The sequence below is a fragment of the Pelmatolapia mariae genome, linkage group LG16_19 (genome assembly GCF_036321145.2).
Source record: "Pelmatolapia mariae isolate MD_Pm_ZW linkage group LG16_19, Pm_UMD_F_2, whole genome shotgun sequence".
NCBI lineage: Eukaryota > Metazoa > Chordata > Actinopteri > Cichliformes > Cichlidae > Pelmatolapia > Pelmatolapia mariae.
Window position 1 is genome coordinate 64,066,773 of NC_086241.1, and position 23,768 is coordinate 64,090,540.

General features: G+C 42.7%; 2 protein-coding genes across 4 annotated transcripts in view; one reads left to right on the forward strand and one right to left on the reverse strand.

The window, feature by feature from the left end:
- Positions 1-1,527: 1,527 nt before the first annotated feature.
- calm1a (calmodulin 1a) lies at positions 1,528-9,930 on the forward strand. The gene is made up of 6 exons (XM_063500263.1): positions 1,528-1,672; positions 7,453-7,483; positions 7,579-7,722; positions 7,832-7,938; positions 8,628-8,763; positions 8,876-9,930. The coding sequence occupies exons 1-6, from the start codon at positions 1,670-1,672 to the stop codon at positions 8,902-8,904; spliced, it is 450 nt and encodes a 149-aa protein (XP_063356333.1). The 5' UTR covers positions 1,528-1,669; the 3' UTR covers positions 8,905-9,930.
- Positions 9,931-12,303: 2,373 nt separating this feature from the next.
- The window catches only part of ttc7b (tetratricopeptide repeat domain 7B), a 29,653-nt gene continuing 18,188 nt past the window's right edge, over positions 12,304-23,768 (reverse strand). For 2 of the 3 annotated variants that reach the window (XM_063500257.1, XM_063500259.1), the window contains 5 exons: positions 22,795-22,845; positions 19,978-20,118; positions 18,304-18,506; positions 16,142-16,215; positions 12,304-15,398 (listed from right to left, as the gene is read on the reverse strand). In XM_063500257.1, coding sequence (XP_063356327.1) covers positions 15,251-15,398; positions 16,142-16,215; positions 18,304-18,506; positions 19,978-20,118; positions 22,795-22,845 — 617 coding nt within the window. In that variant the 3' untranslated portion in view covers positions 12,304-15,250. The remainder of the gene's footprint in view (positions 15,399-16,141; positions 16,216-18,303; positions 18,507-19,977; positions 20,119-22,794; positions 22,846-23,768) is intronic. The other variant, XM_063500258.1, reaches the window with a different exon arrangement.

Here is a 23,768-nt window from a genome sequence, read left to right on the forward strand (position 1 = left end):
CACACAATAAGAAATGTGGTGTGAGAGCAGCATATAGGAGTGGTTGTGGTTTAACAGGTAGAGTGGGTCATCCACCATGATGTAAGCTCAGTGCTATGATCCCCCAGCTCCACCACATTGTCAAAAATGGTGAAATAACATACCGTGTCCAGGTGACGGATACTTAAAGCTCAACATTTCCTGGAACTAGGGTGACCAGGTGTAACATTAAAAAATTTAAAGCCTACAGCATATTTGTCATTCACATTCATGTTTTACATACATAAAAAAGTCCTTATAGTCATTTAGAAAGCAACATTTTATGTTATTCCTACATTTAAATTTTGAAACTCAAGCAGCAAATGTTCTGCAAAAGCACATTTACATTGACAGTCAAGTTATAGTTCTCCAGAGTTTCTGAAGATCTTTCTTGTTTTCTTTGGACATTGGCTGTTTGTACCTGACCATTTTCAGAAGAACATATTTTATTTGTTTATCAAGCCACTCAATACTGAGCAGTGAATCATTCAAGGATGAAAAGGCACCTCACTCACAGGATGAACCAGACCAGTGTTGTGTCTACAGATCATTTGTATCTTTAGGCATCTCAGCATTGTGGTTCCTTAAAAAATAATGATAGAATGGGACAAGTCAAAGACAAGAGAAGAAGTGCCGACCTTAAAAAAATATCTACAGCAGATGAACCATATCCAAGAGTCAAGTATTTAAGAAACAGGGGAACAAAAATCCAGCAAAGACCTAACACAGGACCTGAGAGATGCATCTGGAGCTTCAGTAGATCCATCTCCTGTTCATTAAAGCATCATCAGAAATGGTCACTGTGGAAGAGTGGCTGTCAAGAAGTTATTCTTAATGAAGAGAAACAGAATAAAAGACTGAGACATGCCAGATTACACAACTGGTCTTTTGGAGTGTTTGTCAATATGTACAGAATAGAGAGGTACAACAGTGAGTGTCTACAGCCATCTATAAAACACGGTGGAGGCTGTGTCATGGTTTGGGGTCAGACCAAACCATGGGTCAACACCCCCATCAGCCTATCAGCAAACATTTAGCGACCTTGGGAAGGAAAAACTCCCTTTCAACAGGAAGAAACCACTAGCAGAACCATGCTCAGGGAGGGGCAGCCATCTGCCATGACTGGCTAGTGACAAATGGAGGAAGACAGGACAAAAGACTTATGTACTATATTTTTGTGCATATTTGCACATGTTTCAATAAATTTCCGAAGCCGTTTCCTATTTTCCTGGCAAAATAAAAAGAAACAAAGCGTGCACGTCTTGTATCACACCCTTTCATTAAGTATATGAACTCCCAACACCACCAACCTACCCAAGCACTGTAATAATGTAGACCTTACCATTCAATTAAAAAACATTTCCACTTTAATTTCCTTCCTGATTTCTAACTAAGTGCGGTTATTCCTACTCATAACTTCTCTGGATTTAAATTAAACATGACAAGATGGTGCGCATGAACGCATGCAGCGAGCGCGGGGAGCCATTCTCACACGTCTTTGCGGAGGAATACCGTGAGAGCTGTGCGGCGGTGCTTTGTCCTGCGTACCCGCCCCCAAGCAGCAGCCAGCCCTCCTGCTCTGTGGCGACCGTCCATTTCCCTCTGTTCCCCCGTAGCGTTAGCAGACCCGCTGTTGGAACTCCGCACAGACATGGTGAGTATTTTAACCAGCCGTGCCTTGTGATGTGTGTGGATTTAAGCTGTGCGAAGTTGACTGGAAGCCAGATGCGGGGTTGAAATATCTCCGTAGTAGAGCGCTCAGGGACGAACGTTAATACTGTGACGGCACTAGACAGAGACCCTGCGGGCGGAGCAGTTTATTACCACCGCGGTTTTTTCCTCCCCCCTTTTTTAAGAGCCCACTCTGTGAAATTTCAACCGATTTTGGTGCCGTAAGCACCCTCACAAACTGAGAACTGAGAGGTAGTACTCGTTACAGGTGGCCACAGTTAGTAGTTGTGGTAGAGCTGTTGGCTGGTTAGCATCACAGCTAACAGTGGTCCCCTCGCCGATAGCCTGATTTTCCGGTGGGTTTTTTTTTTTTTTGCTGGAGAAGTAAGGATGGCTCATTTCCTCAGGAGGAGAGTTGCCTCTCTCTGCTGATTATTCTGAGACATGGAGCTGTAAAATAAAGGTGCACATCTGCCCTCCATGTTCAGACGATTTATGTAAGGGTGCATATTTTCATAGGCGTTAGCTTAACAGTTGTAGATAAGAGCTGTCAAAGTCCAACGTGTAACCATTGTAAAAGCCGCTGATAGTCCTAATTAGGCCAGATGTTATGGTGTACACACATGCATACTTTTTGCGTAGAATAAAACGTGTTTGACCTGTTTTGACGTCACATTTTTAAGTACAGATTGATGCTCCTAGATGAAAAGTCTGGTCTGCAGTGGATGCACACTGCAAGCACCATGTTACACGATTTATACTGTTTAAACACGCACATACACCACTGTTCCTGGGTTGTGTGTCCATGAATGCACTGTGCCAGTCTCCAGGGGAGTGGTAGCATCCCACCCAGGTTTGTCGTTTATAGCTTGTGGAGGGAGTTGCTTGCGTTCACACATTCAGGACCCTATTGTTAAGCATAAAAATTGATCCTTTTGTAGCTCATATTTTTGTGCAGTGTGTATTTGATGTCATGTTTTTAAAAAAACATTTGCTGAAAAAACATTTTTGGTTAAAGCACATAAGTGCACCTAAACCTCACTGGGTGGCTTTTAGTGTTGTAACTTGCCTGGTTATGTTTTTACTGCATACCCTAACCAAATACCCCTTATTACCTAAACCTAACCGAGTTCTCTCCAGTGTCATAACTTCACCAGGTGGTTTTTAAGAGTGCCATAACCTAACTGGTAACTAACCAGGTACTACTACCTGACCTTAAAACAGTACCTTAACCTAACCGGGTAGTCTGATGATAATTAATAACATATTTAAAATAAAACTGTAAACATTTCTTTCTTTTATGACTCTGGCTGTGGTTTCTAGTGTGAAGAGTGAAATGATTTACACCACCACCATTCCTCCATCTTCCAAGTTTTGATTTATACATTTATGTATTTATTTATATATATTTTTTGCCCTTCAATAGTGGATCAGGTAAAATTATGTCTACAAATAGGATTAAGATGTGGAACTTCCCAGTGTAAAGTCTGTAATAAAGCTAGCATGTGTCCAGGCTTCAAAGAGAGGAAGTCAAATACATGCAACCATAAACTGCTGCCTAAAAATATAAATATGCATGATATAATTATGTGAGGGGCAAAAAAAACAACAACCCCAGACTCTTAAGAGTAGTGCAAACAGCAGTCCCAGGTAATTAAAGTTCCACTTTACCTGTTGTAGCAGCTTTTGTCCTGGTTAGCACTACAGCAGGGAAGTCAAACTCATTGCACATCGACTGGGAGAGGTTTATGCCCTACTTGGGTGGGCCGGTTTTGAGTATTTCTAGGCCTTACGTTTCATATTCCTGCTCTGCAGTAGCACATTTAAAGTTAGCATTAGATAATTGTTGTTGGAGCTTCTCTTATTTGAATTTTTTGGATTGGCTACAGGGCTCTGAGGTTGGCTTTTTATTTATTTTTTCCTGTAGGAATAAGCAGAAAAACAACTCCTTACAGAAGGGGAGCGTTTGATTTTTCAGCTTGTTTTTATTAGGGCTGTATAATGGATTAATTAGTAGTGTTTGTTTTAAAAAAAAAAAGTGTTTTGAAACAGGAGATGTAAAGCTTTGTATCTGTGTGTGTATTTACTGTATTGGACATATAGAGAACAAGCGTGCAGATGTTGACTGCCACTCTTCAGCCTGTAGATCAGAATATAGTTTACTCTGGCTGTTCTTCATAATGTTTATTTTTGTCATTGTGAGATCATGTCCAAAAAATGAGTCATCTGAGAGATGCCTGCATCTGAAAAGGAACACAAACCAACAGCCTTCAGGTTCAAGGTGCACACCTGTTATTTCAAGCTGCCCAGCTGGTGCTGATCAACCCTCTAAGAAAGAATTTGAGGGGGAAAATCGCAGTGACTTTCAGACCTGTATTTCAGGTCCTGAATGGTTCAAGTTAGTCGAATGACCCCCAGTGAAGACTGTTGGCTTATCTTAGATTTGACATTGTTAATGTTTGTTTCAGTCTTGCTTCTGATTGGTTGATGTAATTCAAGCTCCAGAGTTTGTACTTTAATTATCTAGTCCCCGAACCTAATAATGACCTCTAAAAGCTGCTTTACAAGGCCATTTTCTGCAGGGGAAATTACCCTGTGGTTAGTTTGTGGTTGCTATAGCTACGTAGGTGAGAAAGTTGACACAGGAAGTAGGCTGAAGCTGTACTTCCTTGTACTTCCTTACATATGCAGGATTAGTTTAAAAGCAGACAGACTTGTCTTGCGTGACATGTCCATCATGAGTCCGCTTTAACTGTCAAAGTACAGGGAACAGAAGCTGTCGTGTTCAGCTTTAATCAAAGCCATCTGCACGGAGTTTAATTTTACATTTCAGAATAATACCCATGGGTGCTGTAGAAGGAAATCATAGAGGCCTCATACTTGACGCGGTTCTACTGCCAGGCGCCTTGAGAGGAATTTGGCCTGGATATTAGAAGTGTTAGCAGCTTGTTAACCATCGCTCGGCCTGACACAGATCAGTGCCGTCATTAGTGTCCGCCTTTCCCTTGGGTCACATGAGTACACAGCATATTTTTATTTAGATATCAGTGCTTAAAATTAGGGCTGTACAATTGATCATTTTACCATTTTAGTTTCAGTTCCAGGTTTGGCTTCCAGCAGTTTTTGTTATTAAAACAGGATCATGTAGATAGTGCTGTTAATGTGCCCGACCTCTCGCTTTCCCTTTGAGCATATCCTCAAAGTTCAAGGAAATCTACTTTATTAAAAAATAGATTTCTAATTAATTAACCAGTCTGCAATTGTGCTAAATAATTAGGACCTTAATATCATGATAATATTTTTGTATTTGTATAGCTTTTATCTAAACTACCAACTTAAACCCATGAACACAATAAAGTTCATCCAAAAACAAATATAAAGATAAGATCTTTCACGAGCAAAGCAATGATGAGGTCAGGCTTGATATTGTCTTCCCAGTGAGGATTATAGCTTAATAACCCAATACCTGTATCATATTAATGGAATGGAAAACTAAACAAATGAACAGTATGCATGTACTGTTGTTCTCCCTTTGCAAGCTACATGTTCATTGTAGAAGACATAGTAATCAATTACAGGCACTCTTATCGTTATTTATGACCCTTGTGATTCAAAAGTGCCACTGAATTCCCTAAAGCTGTATAGATGTTGATAGTCTTGGCACCTTAGGCAGTTTATGTAGTAAGTTTAATCTAGAAACAAACTGAAAATTTAAAAAAAAATCCCATCTGCATTGAGGAGAAGGTGTAAGTTTGGCCTGCTTTGGGGACAAATTATTAAGTGGAGAAAGGGGAACTTCCCGAGGGGTCCACCTGGTGTGAACCATGATGCTGTGCAGGAGGTCAGATGACTAGCCAACCGATCCTCCCTGGGAGCTGCAAATGCAGCAGTGAGATGACAGGTGACAGATTAGCACATACATGTGGAGACGCACACACACACTGAACTCCCATGACCTCCCCCCTGGTCTGGACCCCGTTACTCTCACACACCTAACGTCAATTTTACTGACAAGTTTCACTGACCTCCTCCAGCCTCGATTTCTTTGTCCCACTGCTCTTCATGTGTTGAGCTCCCGCAGGAGGTTTTGAATGTCCATGTGTCGGGGAGGCTGAAACACTGCTAAGAGAGGGGTTCTCCAAAGTTGTTGGAGGCAGTTGAAGCCAGGGAAGAACGGTGCCTGGTCACTTGGAGAGAAAGCTTGGCTGAGAGGCTGACACACAGGAAAACGTCAACAGGTGGAGCAACTTTTCCATCAACCTGGCTGGTCAGTGCCAATCTGCTGACTCTTTCTGTTCTGGGGAAAACTTCTGTCATCCATCTACACTGGAATGACTGAAAGACGAGACGACTGATGCATCCGTCTGCCCATCCAGGACAACTAAAAACATCTTTTAGCATCTTATAATCCATGTTCCTGAATATGTAACTATTCAGAAACATGGCAAAGTCTCCTCCTTCCATCCTTTCTGCCAATCAGAAGCGACGGATAGATGTCTAACCATTTTTTTCATCCACCCATTCCTCCCAGTTCCTGCCCTTCCTGCTATCACCCACTCGTCATGCTGCCCAAGAAAATCGCCGTCTACCCAGCAGAGGACGAGCTGGTGAGCTTGTCCACCGTTTATGACCTCCTGGACGAACAGCAGCACTACTATAAAGAGCTGATCCAGCAGCAGGAGAGGAGCTACAGGGCCTTCCTGCAGATGCTGATGGACTCGTCATCAAGCCGCATGGACGGCCTCGTCAGAGAGATGCAGGACCTGAGGAACTGCCTGCAGAGAACCAAAGCCGAGCTGGCTGAAGTAAAAAAGCAGGGCGTCCAGACCAGCAAGCGGGCTGAGTGCCTGGCTGAGGGCTTGGTGATGGTGCGGGGAGCGCTCGATGGGCTGACCATGAAAACTGGAGGAGGTGGTGGTGGTGGAGCAGGAAAAGGTGTGGATCTGAAGCAGCGCAGAGGACCTGGAGGGATAAGGCTGGATGGAGGAATAGGAGGTGGAGGCAAGGATGTGAAAAAGCCAGAACCAAAAGCAGTGAAGCTGGTGGCAGACCTAACAGATATCCACTTTGATGATATAAAGGTTGGATTCAAATAATGAGATCCCTGATTAATCCCCGCATTTGCTTCCTAATGTCATTATCAAAAGCCTTGAAGCCTCGTCAGTGTTTTTGTTGATGTTGTGTGGAGTTTGTCTGTGCGCTGGGAGCTGGCTGAAGAGAACCAGCGAAGCAGGAGGAACATTAACGTCACCTCCTTTGGATTTCCACAAGGAAATTCAACCCGAGCCCTTCACATAATAATCACTCTGTAAGGCTGTTAGCCATCAGAGCCAGTCATGAAACGACTCTTTCTTTCTTTCTTTCTTAGTAACATTATAATCCTGGAGTGTTAAAATGGGCCTTTCGAAATAAGGAAATTTTAGATCACTAAATGACAGTAAAAGCAGTAAGCTATGGCAAACTGTGAAGATGATGACCGAAGATGAAGAGTTCTGCCAGGCAAAGCTTGCATGTCACAAGTCGACCACAACAAAGTGCTTACAGAAGCAGTTCTCACCACTCTTTGTGACGCCTGATGAGGCAGTATCTGATTAATCTCAATTTAAAAGATAATCAAGTCTCATTAAAAGAAAAAAAAAAGCTTAGTTTGTTGAACCAAAACAATTGTATTGGATTTCTTTTTTTTCTTAATCAATCTTGGTAATAACCTAGCATATTAATTCACTCTTTGGGGTGTGGTTTTTGTTTTGTTTTGTTTTTTAGGCTGACCAACTAACAGAAGAGCAGATTGCTGGTAAGGTGATGCCATAAAAACACTTCTTATTTTATTCGCGTGTTTACAGCTGCAGTGTAAATGTCCTTTCTTCTTCTCTTCATTTGCCTGTTCAGAGTTCAAGGAGGCCTTCTCCCTGTTTGATAAAGACGGAGATGGTACCATCACCACGAAGGAGCTGGGCACTGTCATGAGGTCACTGGGTCAAAACCCGACCGAGGCAGAACTCCAGGATATGATCAACGAGGTGGATGCTGATGGTACGCTGCTGTCCTCCCTCGACACGGGGGAAGGATTCATCTATCTAACTTGTCTTTTTTTAAATAACCCTTTTATCAATGATGAGTCATATTTACCTCCTACTCCTAGGCAACGGGACCATCGACTTCCCCGAGTTCCTGACAATGATGGCGAGGAAGATGAAGGACACTGACAGTGAGGAGGAGATTAGGGAGGCATTCAGAGTCTTTGATAAGGTGGGCCTGGTTTAAGTGTTTTTCATACATATTTTGACGTATGAATGCTGCAGTATAACAGCTGCGTGAAGGCACTTTGCAAGGTATCAGAACACTCCAACAATCGGTGGCACTCGCGGTCTGATTTCTGATGGTTGGGAATTTATGATAGATGTCATACTATGCTGCTTTTCCTAGCAATTTACAGTCACTGGAAACAAGAGAAATTGTGTAGGTCTTTATAGATTTCCTGTTGATAAGAAAAGTAGAAAAGAGCTGGTAAATTCTTGTGGGAAAATAAACTTCCATATGAGCCCTGGGTGTGTTCTCAGCACTCCTCCCGATGCATTTGAAGCATTTAAACGACTCAACTGAAGTCTGTGTGGGGAAACTGACTCACCTCATGTCATATTCATGACATGAGGTGAGTCAGAAATAGGAATGACGGAAGTGGCCAGTCAGTTTTCAAAATAAAATACCCTTTTCATAACAACACTTCTGATATGAAGCCACAGCTCCTCACTGTAAATGACTCCTAACTAATCCAGCGTGCTCCTCATTGGAGGATGTCGTGAAGAGTAAAACGTGATCTTTTTTTTGGGCGGGGGGATTTGACCTCCTGCCTCACAAATCCAGAGTAGATATGCGGAGAAACACTGAAATGCCGGCACACGTGTTGGTCTGATCACTTTTCCCCATTTCTTTGTCAGGATGGAAATGGCTACATAAGTGCAGCAGAGCTGCGTCATGTGATGACTAACCTGGGAGAGAAGCTGACAGACGAGGAAGTAGACGAGATGATCAGGGAAGCAGACATCGACGGGGATGGACAGGTCAACTACGAAGGTGAGCTTGGTCATGATCGTTATTAGAAGCTCCAGATCTCTGATTGGTCCTGAGGCTTGCTGTGTTATAATTCCTGATGGCTTTTCTTTCTCCGCCTCTTCGTTCTCCACAGAATTTGTCCAGATGATGACTGCCAAGTGAACTGGGCTCGTGTTAACGACAAAGAATCCGTCAAAAGTTTCACTTACCTCTTATTGCAAAAATCTACATTTAATCATACTGTTCTGTATCAACAACTTAAACTGAATGTTCAAAATCTCAGATCTGTCCATATTAAACAAGTTCACAAAAAGAAAAAAAAAAAAACTAACTGAATCTGCATGTACTGGCTTGTACCCCCACCTCTCCGTCCCACTCCCATCTCCCATCTCAGCGCCGAGCTGCCCAATCAGATCTCAACTCAACAGCCGAGCGGTCGCCGCGCAGCTGGCTTCCTGACGTCACTGCGATGTTTCGGGACGGCCGATCGCCTTTCTTCCTCGACTTCCTGTCTTCTTTCATTTCTGTTCTTCATGCATGAGGCTTTTCGTGGGTTAGCGTCGAGAGCACGGCAGGAGAAAGCAGTTGATGGTCCTCAGGTCGGCCTAGGAGGTGTTGGTTAGCTGAGCGAAGGAAGCAGCGGCACTTTCACAGTTTGCTTACCTGAGTGAAGTCAGATATTTTTAAGAAAAGCATAAAAATAGAATAAATAAGAAGTCATTTTAGATCTTGTGTTTCGGGCATGTCACTTTTCCTTCGTGTGTTTACCTTTTGTTCAAGGCGGGGTGACGATTTTGAGCCATGTTGGGCGGCGAGTGTGTCATAGGGTTTCAGGGCGGTTGGTTAAAGATGATCGATGTACACAGGCAGCTTTTGAGGCAACACTCAGTAAACAAATGGTTTTAGATTAACAGGAAGTGATTAAAGAATAAAATGTCATTGCCTCAGATGCTGTGTGCGTACACGAGTTCACTTTAGTGGGGACGGGGGTCGGTGCTTTGCGGTGTTTCTATCTTCTGTTTGTGTGTGTGCGTGCGTGCGTGCGTGCGTGTGTGTGTGTGTGTGTATGGGTGCGGCGAGGCCCGGCCCAGTCCAGCTGTTCTGTTTGGTTCAGTTGATCTGCATTCCAAGATGTACATGCTCGTCTTTACATTTTGTTTTTCCAATAAAAACACAAACATGAACTGAGATGCCACTTTGTGTGTGTTTTTTTTTTTGTTTGTTTGTTTTGTTGTTGTTTTTAAGCTGACTTGTGTGTTTTCCTGCAACTCTGTGGGGGACGTGCTGCTTTAAAATGACTCATTGGTGATCGGTGTGATGTCTTACTGTGAGTACAGACTCTGAAACCCACCTAACATATTTTGGGATGAGATCAATTCAATTCAATTTTATTTATATAGCGCCAAATCACAACAAAAGTCGCCTCAAGGCGCTTTATATTGTACAGTAGATAGCACAATATTAAATACAGAGAAAAACCCAACAATCATATCATATGACCCCCTATGAGCAAGCACTTTGGCGACAGTGGGAAGGAAAAACTCCCTTTTAACAGGAAGAAACCTCCGGCAGAACCAGGCTCAGGGAGGGGCGGCCATCTGCTGCGACCGGTTGGGGTGAAAGAAGGAAAACAGGATAAAGACATGCTGTGGAAGAGAGACAGAGATTAATAACAGATATGATTCGATGCAGAGAGGTCTATTAACACATAGTGAGTGAGAAGGTGACTGGAAAGGAAAAACTCGATGCATCATGGGAATCCCCGGAAGCCTACGTCTATTGCAGCATAACTAAGGGAGGATTCAGGGTCACCTGGTCCAGCCCTAACTATATGCTTTAGCAAAAAGGAAAGTTTTAAGCCTAATCTTGAAAGTAGAGATAGTGTCAGTAGATAACAAAAACTACTTTCTGCAAAAGCACAAGACGGTGATAAAAGGCTGCAAACATGGACTGTATAAAAAAGATGGTTTTTGGGAGCCATATATTGATAATAGGGTGGCTTTATCAACTTACACTTCCATTATTGGCTAGAAAGTCACATCAGTTGTTGGCTTCAGTTTGTGATGTTTTGTTTCAGTCTTACTTCACTGACTCGTTAGTAAACCCACATTCATTTATTGCCAGGCCATTGAAGGTAAATAAAGTCTAAGAAAATCAACTGTTAATGAATGTATATTTTATAAATCCACTAGTGTACCATCCATTCAGTCATCTACCACTTCTTTGGCCCAGGTCCTACTTCCCTCTGCTGATCCACAGAGGTGTTTCCAGGCTAGCTGACACATGTTATCTCTCCAGTTTGTCCAGGGTCCATCCCGGTGTCTTGACCCGGTGCCAGCTCTGATATGAGGAGTAGCAGCTCTACTCCCCGAGTTCCTACCAAATGTTTCAGGTCCTCACTCTAAGGGATGGATGGTATCAGCCCTGACCAAAACATTTGTGTTCATTTTTACCATAACTGATCAATTCTGGGTACTATAGGGAGATTTTATTTGCCATTTCCAATCTAAATGCTTCATAGGGCACTGTCACTCCTTTTTAGTGACTCAGATTAGCAGACAGCACCACAGGCTATAGACTAGGCTGCAAAACACAAGGCAAGACCATGTGCGAAAAGTGAGTCCACATAGATACTCATGTTAAAATCCCCAACTTAAGAGCAGAAATAATCATACAAATAACAGTTCTGACCTCTGTGTATAAGCTAATCACAGCATTGCCAGATGCGCCTGGCAAAAATGTGTTTTATTTTTTTGGTAATGATAGAGTAGCTGTGATCAGCTGGCCACAATAATCCTGTAAATGTAGCAGAAATTTAAGAAAACAAGCAGAAAATCAAAAATGGGAACTAAATGATTAAACCTCCATCTGAGGGGTAGATGAGTAAAATCCTCATCTTCTGCAGTACCCCCATATAAGTCCATCCCTCAGATACTCGCTCCTCACTACATTCTTCTGGCTGTCAGGTGAAAGGCTGAAATATTTATGAGAGCAATCTGGAGCCAGCAGAGCTGAAGGCGAGGGGAGAATCTTCTGCACTGGAAAGCCTGTTATTAATGCTGGAGTGGCAGCTCACTAATAGCAAGCAAAGAGCAGCAAGATGTATTAATACACTTCAGACTGTTACATAACTCCAGCTACTAACTCTGTGTGTGACAGAGGGATACATGGATACATCCAACACCTCCTACACTTCCCCGTCCCCCTGTCTGCTCCTCTGCAATCCCATAATCGCCACCTCAGTCTTAAATATTCAAGATGAAGCTTTTCATTTTGACCTCCTCATACAAGTCGTCTTCATCATCGCTCAAGCCCCCTCCCCCCTCCAATTCCTTCTCCCACTCTTTCCTCCAGCTCCCACAGTTTTCTGCTCCCCCCTCTCGTTCTGTTTTGCCCATCCTTTCCCTGGCTCTGTTGCCTAGCAACAGCTCTTCATCTGCAGACAAGACGTTCTGGGCGATCTGGAAAAGTCCCTCTGACACCCTACACACACACTCTCTCACACACATTGCACAGTTGCATTAAAGAAATGTTTGTAAGAGTAACAACTTAACGCCCTGGAACAGAATCATGTTTTTATTTGTTCACAGCTGCATGCAAAAAATAAAAAGCATCACATTTCACTTCCCATCTTGTGCAGAGTTTCAGCATCATTACTTCAGCCCTTCCTAAAGCCTCAGACTAGCTGCGGCAACTTCCATCAACTGAACTTCTTCTAGTGGCCACTAGAGGCTGACTACAGAAGTGAGTCAAACCGCTTGACAACTTCCTGGCAACCTCTGGTCACTAGGGAAAAATGTGTATTCCCCTGACTGGTTGGGGATTGGCTGCTAGCTTATTTCCTTATGATTGCTTTGGTTGCTAGTAGATTGGCTTAACTTTACCTCCAAACACTTGCCAACTAATCTCTGAGTGGCAGCAAACCTTGGAAAAAGATCATTCGCCTTCAAAGTAAACGCCCTTCCTTTAGAAATATGATTGCTGCAGTGGTGTTTGCAGACAAGTTTGCATCACTCATGCAGACTGCAGGTGACTGTGGCCGCCTAGCAACCGCCAGCAACCACTTGGCAGCTGGTCGAAGAGTACACATTTTTTCTTAGTGACCTGTGGTTGCCAGGGGGTTTTAATTTAGTTTTAGTTATAATTTAGGCATCTAAATTCTTTCAGTTTTAGTCGACTAAACATGATAAGATTATAGCAGACTAAATGTGAGTGTGAAGTTTGTTGTGTTTTTATCAATTGCTCCACATGGTTTACAATGTGTCTTTGGAGCCAGCCTCAGGTGGCCATTAGAGGGACTGCAGTTTCATTTTTGGACTATTTAAACAAATTACAACCAGCTTCATTTTGTGCACTAGCCAATAATAAGAAACCCCAGTGAGCATTTACATGGTAACCAAGTAACTGTGGCAGTAACTGCAGGAATTGTGCAAACGTTTACACCTGGACCCTGGTGATGACCTTTATGAGAGATTAACCTCTAGTGACACCTGAGAGTCCAGCAGAGACCTCAGGACTGGGCGGGCGGGAGAGAATGAGCAGGGGCTTCCTGACACTCCAGGACAAAACCTGTCAGCGCTGTAATCCTCTGATAAAAACCACACAAAGGAGCACGCGGCGATTTGCTGACAGACACACACCTGAGAAAGTAACACACACCGCCGACCCCAAGGTCGCTGCCAGGAGGAGTACCACACACACAGGTTTACCAAAGCAAGAGAACCAGAGAGCATCAGACGTCTTCTTTTTATCCACTTTTATTATCTTGGTCTTCATAATCATTCATTTACAGCACAAAGGACTCACTGCCTGAGCTCAGGAGGACGTCCTTTCATACCTCGCTCTCTCTCAGCAACATCATTCTCCAGAAAATAGTTATAATTTACTCTCTAAAATAATAATAATAATAATAAACTTGTGGAACAATCAAATATACAGCAACAATTCTTTGTATTTATAATCAAAAACAAAATAAAAATATTAATCTGGTGATGGGACGCAAAGACGACACAATCACTGCGGGTGCATTTGCGCTCAACAAGGAAATCTGATTTCTGGAGGAAAGATGTGACACAGATTCCAACAGTTTTCCACAGATTATACGTTGTTGCTGGTTGAGTACCTCCAGGTGGCACTTCGATTTTTTTCACTTAAAAACTTCACAAAAACACTTTAAGATCAGCTGCAGGAAATCAGATTTCCCCTGAGGGCGAAAGCAACCCGAGGTTTGGCATTTACACCGATTTATTTCTCAGTGAAAGTCCGTCGATGCTCCGCTGGATACCTTAAAGACCTGGCTGATCCTGAGCCAGGTATACAGTAACAACGATCCCCCTCCATGCAGTGCAGCAGATAACATTACACAAGCATCTTTCCTGAGTGGATACAAGCACCAAAAAGTGGCACAGATACTTTTGGAAAATGATCTTAGTGTCGAGTCAAACACGATTGACCACTCAGAAGTCTGAATTTACTACAGTGGGTTCCTGTCTTCAAATTTTAACAATGCTAACACAGGTGCAGGGCTACAGTACAGTGAAGGCAATACTCATCAGTGGTTCGACCCCCAGCTCGATCTGCTGCTGATCTATAGTGTTTGTGTGTGCATATAAAATGGGATTGAGTTTTTGTAGTGTTAAAAAAAACAAACAAACAAGCATATACATACAGCAATATTTATCAGTGACTAAACCAGGTGAGGGCAGAACACAGAGACTACACAGAGTTTTATCTAAAGAATTATCAGAAAGCAGAACAGATGCAGGGCAGCAGTGCTCGTTTCTGTCACAGATGTTAAACTACGATATATCCCATGATGCTCAAAGTCGACTGTAGAAAAACAAGGTTTCAGCTTCAATTCTGGAGAGGGATTAAAAATGAAGACATGAACCCACTGAAAACAGGTTCCACTGGAGGCTCTAAATTGTATGGTGCTCTTTGACCTTGCTGAACTCAGTAAATCAGCATAAGAAAACAAACAAACAAACAAACAAAAAAAACAGGAAGGGAATGGGACGGACAGATTTTGGCGCTTGCATCCACCTTTGAAAGATTGTTTTCTGCTGCATCGATGTGAACAGTACCGAGTAAATGCATATTTGGCTTTTAAAGGAAATCTAATCCATTTATGTTAAAATTGCTCAGAGTGTATGTGTGTGTATTTGGACTAAACAACATGTAAACACAACTTTCAGGATTCTGAGAGTAATGACTTGAAACGAATCTGACGAACGAGACAACACGCAGAGCGGGAAGGAGACACGCACACTCACGTAGACGTGGGACATGGCCACAAGAAAGGCATTGTGGGAAGCACGGGTAGACAGAGGGAAGCCTGTTTATTTGTACTATTTGCATTTCTATATACACTCTGAGTTTATGTGTGTGTGAGGGTTTGGCAGTACACCTTTTCACAGGTCTGTGTGTGTGTGTGTGTGTGTGTTTGTGTGTGTGTGTGTGTGTATGTTTGTGAAGTGGCATGCAGGCATGCTCTGTGTGTGTGTTTTTCTCATAGCGCTCTGGGAATGATGGTGAAGGGCAGGATGGGGCTGCTGGCTTCCAGCTCCAAGGCGGTGAGAAAACACTCAGTGGCGGCAGCGGTGTTTCCCTGAGCCTGCAACACCTCGCCAAGACTGTTCCACACGTCGTGAGCCGTGCTGAGGAGGACAGAGGGACGAAGAGGTCACAAGAGGAAGAACAGAAACAAATTTAAGGGGGGAAGGAAGAATAGAGGAAAGAGTATAGTGGACAGGAAAAACATGGAGTACGAGAAGGAAAGAAGGGGAGGAAGAAGAGATGAGAGTAGAGGGATATGGGTGGAAAGCGGGATGGCAAGGAGAGAAGTGAGGAAGCGAGAGGATGGAAGTACGAGGAGAGGAAAGCAAGAAAAAAAGAAGAGGAAGAAAAAAGGATGAGAGGAGAACAGCAGCATAGAAGGAGGGAGGAGAAGAGAAAGAAGAGGAGAAATTAAAGGGATGTGAGAGGAAGTGGGAAGGAAAGAGGAAGAAGTGAGGACATAGAAAAATGTTGAACCACAGGTGCCTTAACCTCCTAGGACCTGGCGTCCACATATGTGGACATCACATTTTGGGTTGTCTAGACCAAAATACTCAATTTTGCTCTACAAGGGCCTGATATCCACTTAGGAGGACATTATACTGCCACTATTCCATCAAAATTTAAAACAAATATCCTCATACGTGGCTCTCATTTTTCTTAGGAACAAAAATCGGGTAAAAAAAAAAAAATCTGGTGATTCTTTGTTTTTACATTTATCGGGTCCCAATGAGCCCAAATATCAAAGAGAAATTAAAAATGCATGTCATGGAAGAGTTCGGGTCTTAGGAGGTTAAAGAAGAAAACTTACAAACATTACCATGTTAAACACAAACAATCTCACCTGTTCACCTGCACGGCGTCTCTCAGCACCTTTTCTGACAGACTGTAACGCTGCAGCTGGTGCAGGATCAGACCCTGCAACAGAGAAAACAACAAGAGAAGAAGAGAACGTCCCCTTTTTTTTAATCATGCTGTGTGTCAATGATTCAGCAAGTGGCTTTATTTAAAAAGAATCTCTAAAGTCACATTTAATATCGGTAACAGCCACCCTCCTCTCACTTTTAACATTTATTATTCATTGAAGAATTTAAACCAGAGATTCAAATTTACACAGTGCGCCGTGTCATTTATCTTCTACCGCAAACTACCTCTACTCTACTCCCTTTTTTTCCTTGCATGAGAGCTATGGAGATCAAATTCAGCAAATGAGAAAAACTAATGGAAATAATCTTCAACAGGTTTATTATGAGGGACAGCCACCTCCACAGCTAATGTGCCAAAATGTGCAGTTCCTCGAGTGGCCACTTGGTCTTTATCGACTCCCGTGTTACAAGGAATTAGTTTACAGCAGCAATGTAAAACTCCTTTTACACGGGTGGCCGCGTACAGCCAACTTTCATCTTTTGGAAGTTTATTCCCGAGATTGTCCACTAAAAATAAAACTCTTGCAGGCTCTGCCGGGCCGATTCTGGCCCTCGGGCCTTACGTTTGACACCTGTGCTTTTTGGTGCCACCCACCATTTTTGGCCTTACGTTTGACACCTGTGCTTTTTGGTGCCACCCACCATGTCTTATTGTCAAGCACGTGTCTTAGCACAATTTTAACCCCATGGGAACAGAACAATGGAAAACAGTGGCTGGAAACCACAGCGCGACCCAAATTATTTGCGAACATGACTGCAGTTGGTCCAAGTCTGGAGACAGGTTGCCTCCCAAAAGGCGACCCCAATCGAAAGCGGTCGAAGATCGAGGGTGTCCCAGTGATCACCACGACTGGCAACCTCCGACTTCTTCCAGTCACAAAGAGGTTGCCGTCCTACTTTTACTCTAGCGTGAGTGAGTATGATGAAGGAAGTCTTTCTTCTTCTTTGTAAGTTGGCGTCATTGCAGGTGATGAAATCATCTGGTTTGGGGTTGCTTCACTGCCTCATGGCCTCCGCAGATTATCAAAAAGTGATTATAAGCAGAGTAACCTGGAAGGAGACCTTTTAAACTAATAACGATGCCAGGCACACCAAGAAATCCTGAAGAGAAGAAATGGATCAGAGTTGTGCATCCATCTTAGTCCTGTCCGGATTTTTTCTGTTTATTCGTGACTGGAAAGCACTCTGACTGAACTCCTGTTGTTTTTAGCTTTTATAAATAAACATGACTTCCTCCTGTTTTTAGTTGCTCTTAGCTTAAGGTTGCATCATATTTTTTTCCCCAACCTACTCCTTTTCTTCTCTTTGTTCCATTACTGCATTTTTAATCTCTCCTCCTTTTCTTTTTACTACTCTTCATGTGCTTTTCTTTTTAGTCTCAGCTTTTACTTCCTTTAATTTACCTGATTTAACTTTTACAGACTGATGTTCCACCGTGGGTCAGTCAGCTCAGTTCTTTATTTCACTTTTATTCTTTTCACTCTTTTCATCTATTGTTAAATTATCACTTAACATTAAATAAGCTGAATAAATTGGAGAAAAAGCCAATTTTCTTTATAGGCATGTTCAACTACACCATCTTTTTCCTGCAGACACACATTCAAAAGATACAAACAAGCTCGAAACTTTCCCCACAATTACCAAGACGAAACCCTTTTTTAGAACTCTAAAAACACAAAATCCAGTTTTCAAGCTAAAATACCAACTACACAAATGGTCAAAAGCCTCCAAATGCATGAAAATATTTTCAGAGGGACACACTGGCTACTGGCGTACTGATCCTCCTTCAGCTGCCATTGCCGTGCTGTCACTGGAGAGAATTTTTGTACGTTACTCTCTCCATCAGCAGGTCTGTTCGTTTCTGGCCTGCCAACATGAGTGAATGCATTGACAAGGGCAGACGGAGCAGACTGAAAACAAAAAACAAAACAAAAAAAAAACCCAACGACCCCCCCCGCTTGCTCTCCTCAGGTGAGGTTTAACCGTCCCGGCAGACTCTAGGTAATTACATAAAAACACACAAAACCCTTTAGGGTGTGAGGGCACTGCAGGCAGGCAGGTGGAGGACAGAGTGTCTTACCAGTCTCTGCATGGTCTTGACATGAGTCGGGTTGATGGACAGGGCCTCCTCGTACCAGCGCTTGGCTTCGTCTATGTTGCCCCTCAGCTCGGCTATCTGCCCCCTCATGTAGAGGACGTTGTGGGACGTGGGGAAGAGGTTGGCGGCTTCCTGCGTGCACGCCGTGGCCTCAGCGGGCTTTGACATGCCGATGTACACCTCAGCTGTTCAACAGAGACACACACGCAGAATTTCAAACTGACAGAAACACTGTGAACCTCCAGGGCTAAAAGATTAATTCCTCCAACTGTGACATCTTAACTGAAAGAAGTTTATGAAAAGATAAGTTTTGTTCCATGTTTTTCCTCAAAGCATCCGAAGCCCATTCGGTGCATGTTTACACATGTTGATGATATATGATCTCTCGTATCTGTTGATCTTTTGTGGACGTAATGAGACATTCTTCATCATCTTCTTCTTCTTTTTTCTGCTCCCTTTCGGGCTGGCTACAGTCTGCCTGCATCTCACCCTATCCCAGCATCTTCTACTGGCATACTAATCCTCTGTGGTCTTCCTCTTTTCCTCTTGCCTGGTAGCTCCATATTCAATACCCTTTGTCCAGTATATCCACTACTACTCCTCCACACATGTCCAAAAAACGATCTCAGCCTTAGTTCTCTAACTTTGTCTCCAAACTCATCTACCTTCTCTACCTACACTCCTTGCAGCTTCACTATTACACCCGTTGCTCTCGCTCTCTCTCTCATTCTCACACATTTATTCAGTTTTTCTTCTACTGACTTCCATTCCTCCTCACTCCAGAGCATACCTCCACCACCCCAGACTTTCCTCCACCTGCTCCCTACTCTCAAAGTCCATCATCATCAACAGAGACTCCTGCCTGACCTCATCTGTTAGCCTGTCCATCACCACTGCAAACAAAAAGAGGCTCAGAGCTGATGCCTGATGTGTAATCTATATCTCCAGCGAAACACCTCGCCACTGGCTCGCCCTCCTCATATATGTCCTGCACATGTGTGTGTTTTTTGTTTGTTTGAATGACTAATTAAATGTGACTTTTGGACTGCTTTTGCTGCATGGACACGGTAATACTCTTAAAACATGATGCAGAAAATAAGAAAGGATAAAAAAAATTTCCCTTCAAGCTGCATGAGCAGAAAAAAAAGACTTCTTAACTTCATGCCCAGCTGATGCTTTCATTGCGCTGGCGTGATGAAGACAGAATGATACGAGTAGAGACGGAGGAAATGAGCCAGAACTGGCTGATTACATTAGCCGTACCGCCGGGCTGGACATGGCCAACCCTGACAGGAAGCAGCTGGAGAGATAAACAGACGGACAAACTACCTCAGCCTGAGTGTGTGTCTGTTTGTGTGGACACCGCAGTCTGTCTTGGTCGCTGAAATCAGAATCTGAGCTCAAGTGAGGGGAAATCTAATATATCCAATACATATCTAATCAAACTGCTCTTCAGTACAGTCCTGCAGGCTGATGCCAGTGCACTCACTCTGACCTCATATCTGATTCTCTGATGAAGCAAATATCGACCACAAGCCACAGCGAAAGAGGTGAGCAGACAGTGCCCTGCTGTATTTGACGGCTAGTTACAAAATGATTAATTATTAAGGCATAAAATAACTTTCATGCATGCGCTGCGAATGAGTAAGAGGATACCTGCATGGAGCCAGATCTGAGCCAGGGTCATCCAGGGGTGCAGGGGTCCATGTTTGGGGGCACTGCTCTGCAGGGAGGAGGCGACTTCAGATAGAGCCTGCTCCACACGGCTGGCTGCTATGGAGGTAGCGTGCACCGAACCTGGAGGGTGGAAATCAAACCATCACAGACGAATACACCAGCTTCCAAATTCAGTGACTAACCACTACAACAGCAGTGTTAGGCAGCCATGTGCCACAATGCAGGGTGATTTTTAACTGAACAAAACAACAGCAGAGACCACTGATTACTGTGGTTCTGCAGTGTTTGGTTGCAGTAAACAGTTGGAGTCCACACTGGCACACAGTTTTTCAAGCCTTAAAATAAGTCCACGCCATTCAGCACTCGGCGGCACACAGTGTTAGGGCCCTGAGTTACAACGAATTAGTGTCTCACCATCATGCATAAAACTGCATCACTCTGCTCATTAGTAACTAAAAGAAGTGTCGCTGTGATGGTCTGCGTATCCGCGGACTATTACAGGGGTCAGCATGGGAGGAAAAGCAGGTCCACAAAAGCCAAACGTATCACAACGCCACACAGAACGACCCCCTTTCACATCACAAAATTTGATCTTTGTCTTGTTTTGTTTCGCTAAACTGTCATATGCATTGCAACCTAAAGGGATTAAAAATGAATAAAACGTGCCTCTTAGAGTCTTTTCTAAATTTAAAATGAACACAGCTTGCTTTAATCTGATCCGTCCCCTTCACTGACTGAAGGAATAATAAAAAAATAATTTAAAAAAGGAGAAGATTTGAATTTTAAAGATTTCTAAGAGGGCACTACGTGGCAAAAGGATGTCTCGATTCAGCTGAGAATCCTGTTTGCTGTGGAGTAATTTATTAGACGCCACCATGCAGCAGCCCAGCCGAACGCAGCACAACACGGGCAGGATGGCGTGTCGCGCTCCCTAAATTAAGCCGATGATGGCGAATAAACACCTTCAGCCTGCAGGTGGAGTTTGTTTCGGTAATTTGAAGCTTTATTTGATTTATTTCAGTCTTACTTTGTTTCACTTTTCTCTGTGCATCGTCTGTCTGCAAGCCTGTTTCTGTACTGCAAGTTGGCAAATGTGGATTTTTACCCAAATCCACATTTGGATGTGTGTAAAGATGATTTAAATGCATAAGGCCCAGGGAAGGCCAGTGAACACCTCCACCCATAGAGGAGCTGGCCAGTGAGAGGGAGGTCTGCACGAATGAATGTATTAAATACGCCAGAATTACACTGAATTACACTGAATTACATGAAGCCCAAAGTGTTCCCTGCCTCTAGATTCTTCAGATCTGTCACCCTGTGACCCAAAGGACCTTTGTCTGCTCACAAATACCTCCCCATCATCCATCTGTTCCTTACTATGCTCCCGTGCACCTCCTTTCTTCCGATCCTCCTCCAGCTGCCGTTTTCTTTTTTGTTTCTACCCGCAGGTCTTACTGTTTGTGTGTGCTGCTCTTTGTTTGTGTTGGATTTTACATCATTCGTGGAGTGTTTATTGTTGCACGTTATGCTTGTTGTGATTCTACGAAGATGTCAGGGTGTGTTTGAATGTTTTCCAGTGGTGTGTTGCTGCCACCTCTTTAAATAAGAATTTTAATGACTCCTCTGGTAAAAACCACTGCAGAGTCCACACCCTACTTGGTCATTGAGGTTTTGTAATCACCTGTAGAGTAGTAGGCTGGGACGGACTGATCGGTTTAAATCAATATTTCGATACAGCTTGGTCGATCCATATATAAAAAAAAAAAAACAAAAAAAAAAAACAAACTTGGCTAAACTTGTAAGGGTCAGATTACCATGTGGGATATGTGGCTGCTCAAAACGAGGTCTTCTTTTTATCCTCAGTTTGATAACAGGCTCACCTTCAACCCGTGTTTCCTTCTGGACTTAAATGTGCTTTTCAGTTATCAAAAAAAAAAAAAAAAAAAAACCCCAAACAAACACCAAAATAGTGCCAAATTCCATGGTATGAAGGTTAAACTTAGCTTGTAAGTTATGGTACAAAGTTGATTTTGAGGGCGTCAGGCACTCACTGAAATAATGCAAAAATTTGCAAAGACCCATATTTGACACGAGCGGTACTTTGACATCATGTGAAAGATGCGATCGTTAGCCTAAGTGTCAGAATACAGAGAAGGATATCAGCTGCACAGAGCTGATAATGCCTTTCATGAGAAACTGCACCACTTCCTCATTTATTACTTGTCGCAGACTTCCCACAGTGGTTTGTTAGATTTCAGCCAGATTACGTTAAATTGATTACAACACTTGAGCATCTGTCAGCAATTTGCCTTGAGCTTGTTGTAACAGTTACTGTCACAACTACCATCACATTCGTGAGAAGGAAACTGCTTCCTGGTGAGTTTTTGTTCTCTTTCACGTTACCAAAAAGGATAAACGCATCAGAAATAACATCTGTGTGCTGGAAAATAAGACCCTCGTCTGGATTGTGCTCTAAAACAATCCAAACAAGTTGTTTCCTGAACACCTTCATGCTGCTTTAATGTGACAACATGCAAAAGATGCCTGAGCTCTTCCTTCTAACTCACTGTGGGCATTTGGATCAGCCACCAGCATGATTTAAAAAACAAAAACAAAAACAAAAAAACTGTTTGCAGATGTCACCTTAAAGCAGAAGATATTTGCACATACTCTTGTCATATGAATATGGCACATATCTGGACCTCTTGGGACAAAGGGGGAGCAATGACGGAAGAATGGATGAGGGGGAGAAAAAAAAAAAAAAAAAGAAAAGATGGAGGTTAGATGGCTACTTACAAACAGAAAACATGGAGGAAAAACCAAGAGTGTTAGCGTCCTGAAGGCCGCCTTGAATAAAACGAAGGGATGGAAAGAAACAGAAAGACGACTGTTAATGATTGAAAGAGAGGAAGAGACAGAAGAAATATCCAAAGCACGATGAGGAAAAAAACAAAAGAATCCACAGAAGGTAGACTGCAGCACCCCGCGAGGTTTTCATTCTTCACACCGTCACTTTTAGACCACATGACAGCAGGCGAGGCGCTTCCACTCATGCACCCTTTCTAACGACAGAAATTTGATTGAACATGTGAATATGGAGGACCGAAACAGACCAAACTGTGAATAACTACATTAAAAAAAAAAAATGTAAAAAGAATTCTCATGGAATTAGCAGTAACTGACTTTCAAAATAAGAGCGCTGTTTCTTTGCATAGATGGAAAAAAAAATATGTATAGGAAATTAAAAAAAATCAGTATGTGTGGAAATACTGAAATATTTAGGTCAAGAAAAAAATAATCAGTAAATAACGATTATTTGTAGGAATAAATGCACTAAAAGGAATACTTAAAATAACTGTAGGTAAAAGCCAATTTTTATGTGCTATAAAACACTAATTATCTTCTACTTTGTTTGCTTAATGGCAAATTACTTCATTTTACTGAGTCATTCATTCTTTTGGGGTTTTTTTCTGTTTTTTTAAACGTTTGGCAGAGTCAGTCCTCCATAAATGCATACCCAGTGGCCTATTAAGTAGTTAGTGCCATAAAGTTTTTTTAAATACCAAAAGGTCGAGAAGGCCCATATTTCAAGCCATGACAGGTTTTTGTTTCAAAATTTGGTGAGGAACATTATATTTTACACCTCATGATGTGGTGCACCTGCGTATCTGAATTAGCTTTTTAATGAACTAATCATTCAAAAATCTCCTAAAGAAAGTAAATTTATCATATTATCAGTAACCATGATGATCGACTAGCTGTCACCGTTC

Excerpts from the sequence above, each read along its gene's own strand:
- calm1a (XM_063500263.1), top strand. Across the intron at positions 7,939-8,627 it reads CATTCAGAGTCTTTGATAAG|GATGGAAATGGCTACATAAG; the intron begins GTGGGCCTGGTT and ends TTTCTTTGTCAG. Across the intron at positions 8,764-8,875 it reads TGGACAGGTCAACTACGAAG|AATTTGTCCAGATGATGACT; the intron begins GTGAGCTTGGTC and ends CGTTCTCCACAG.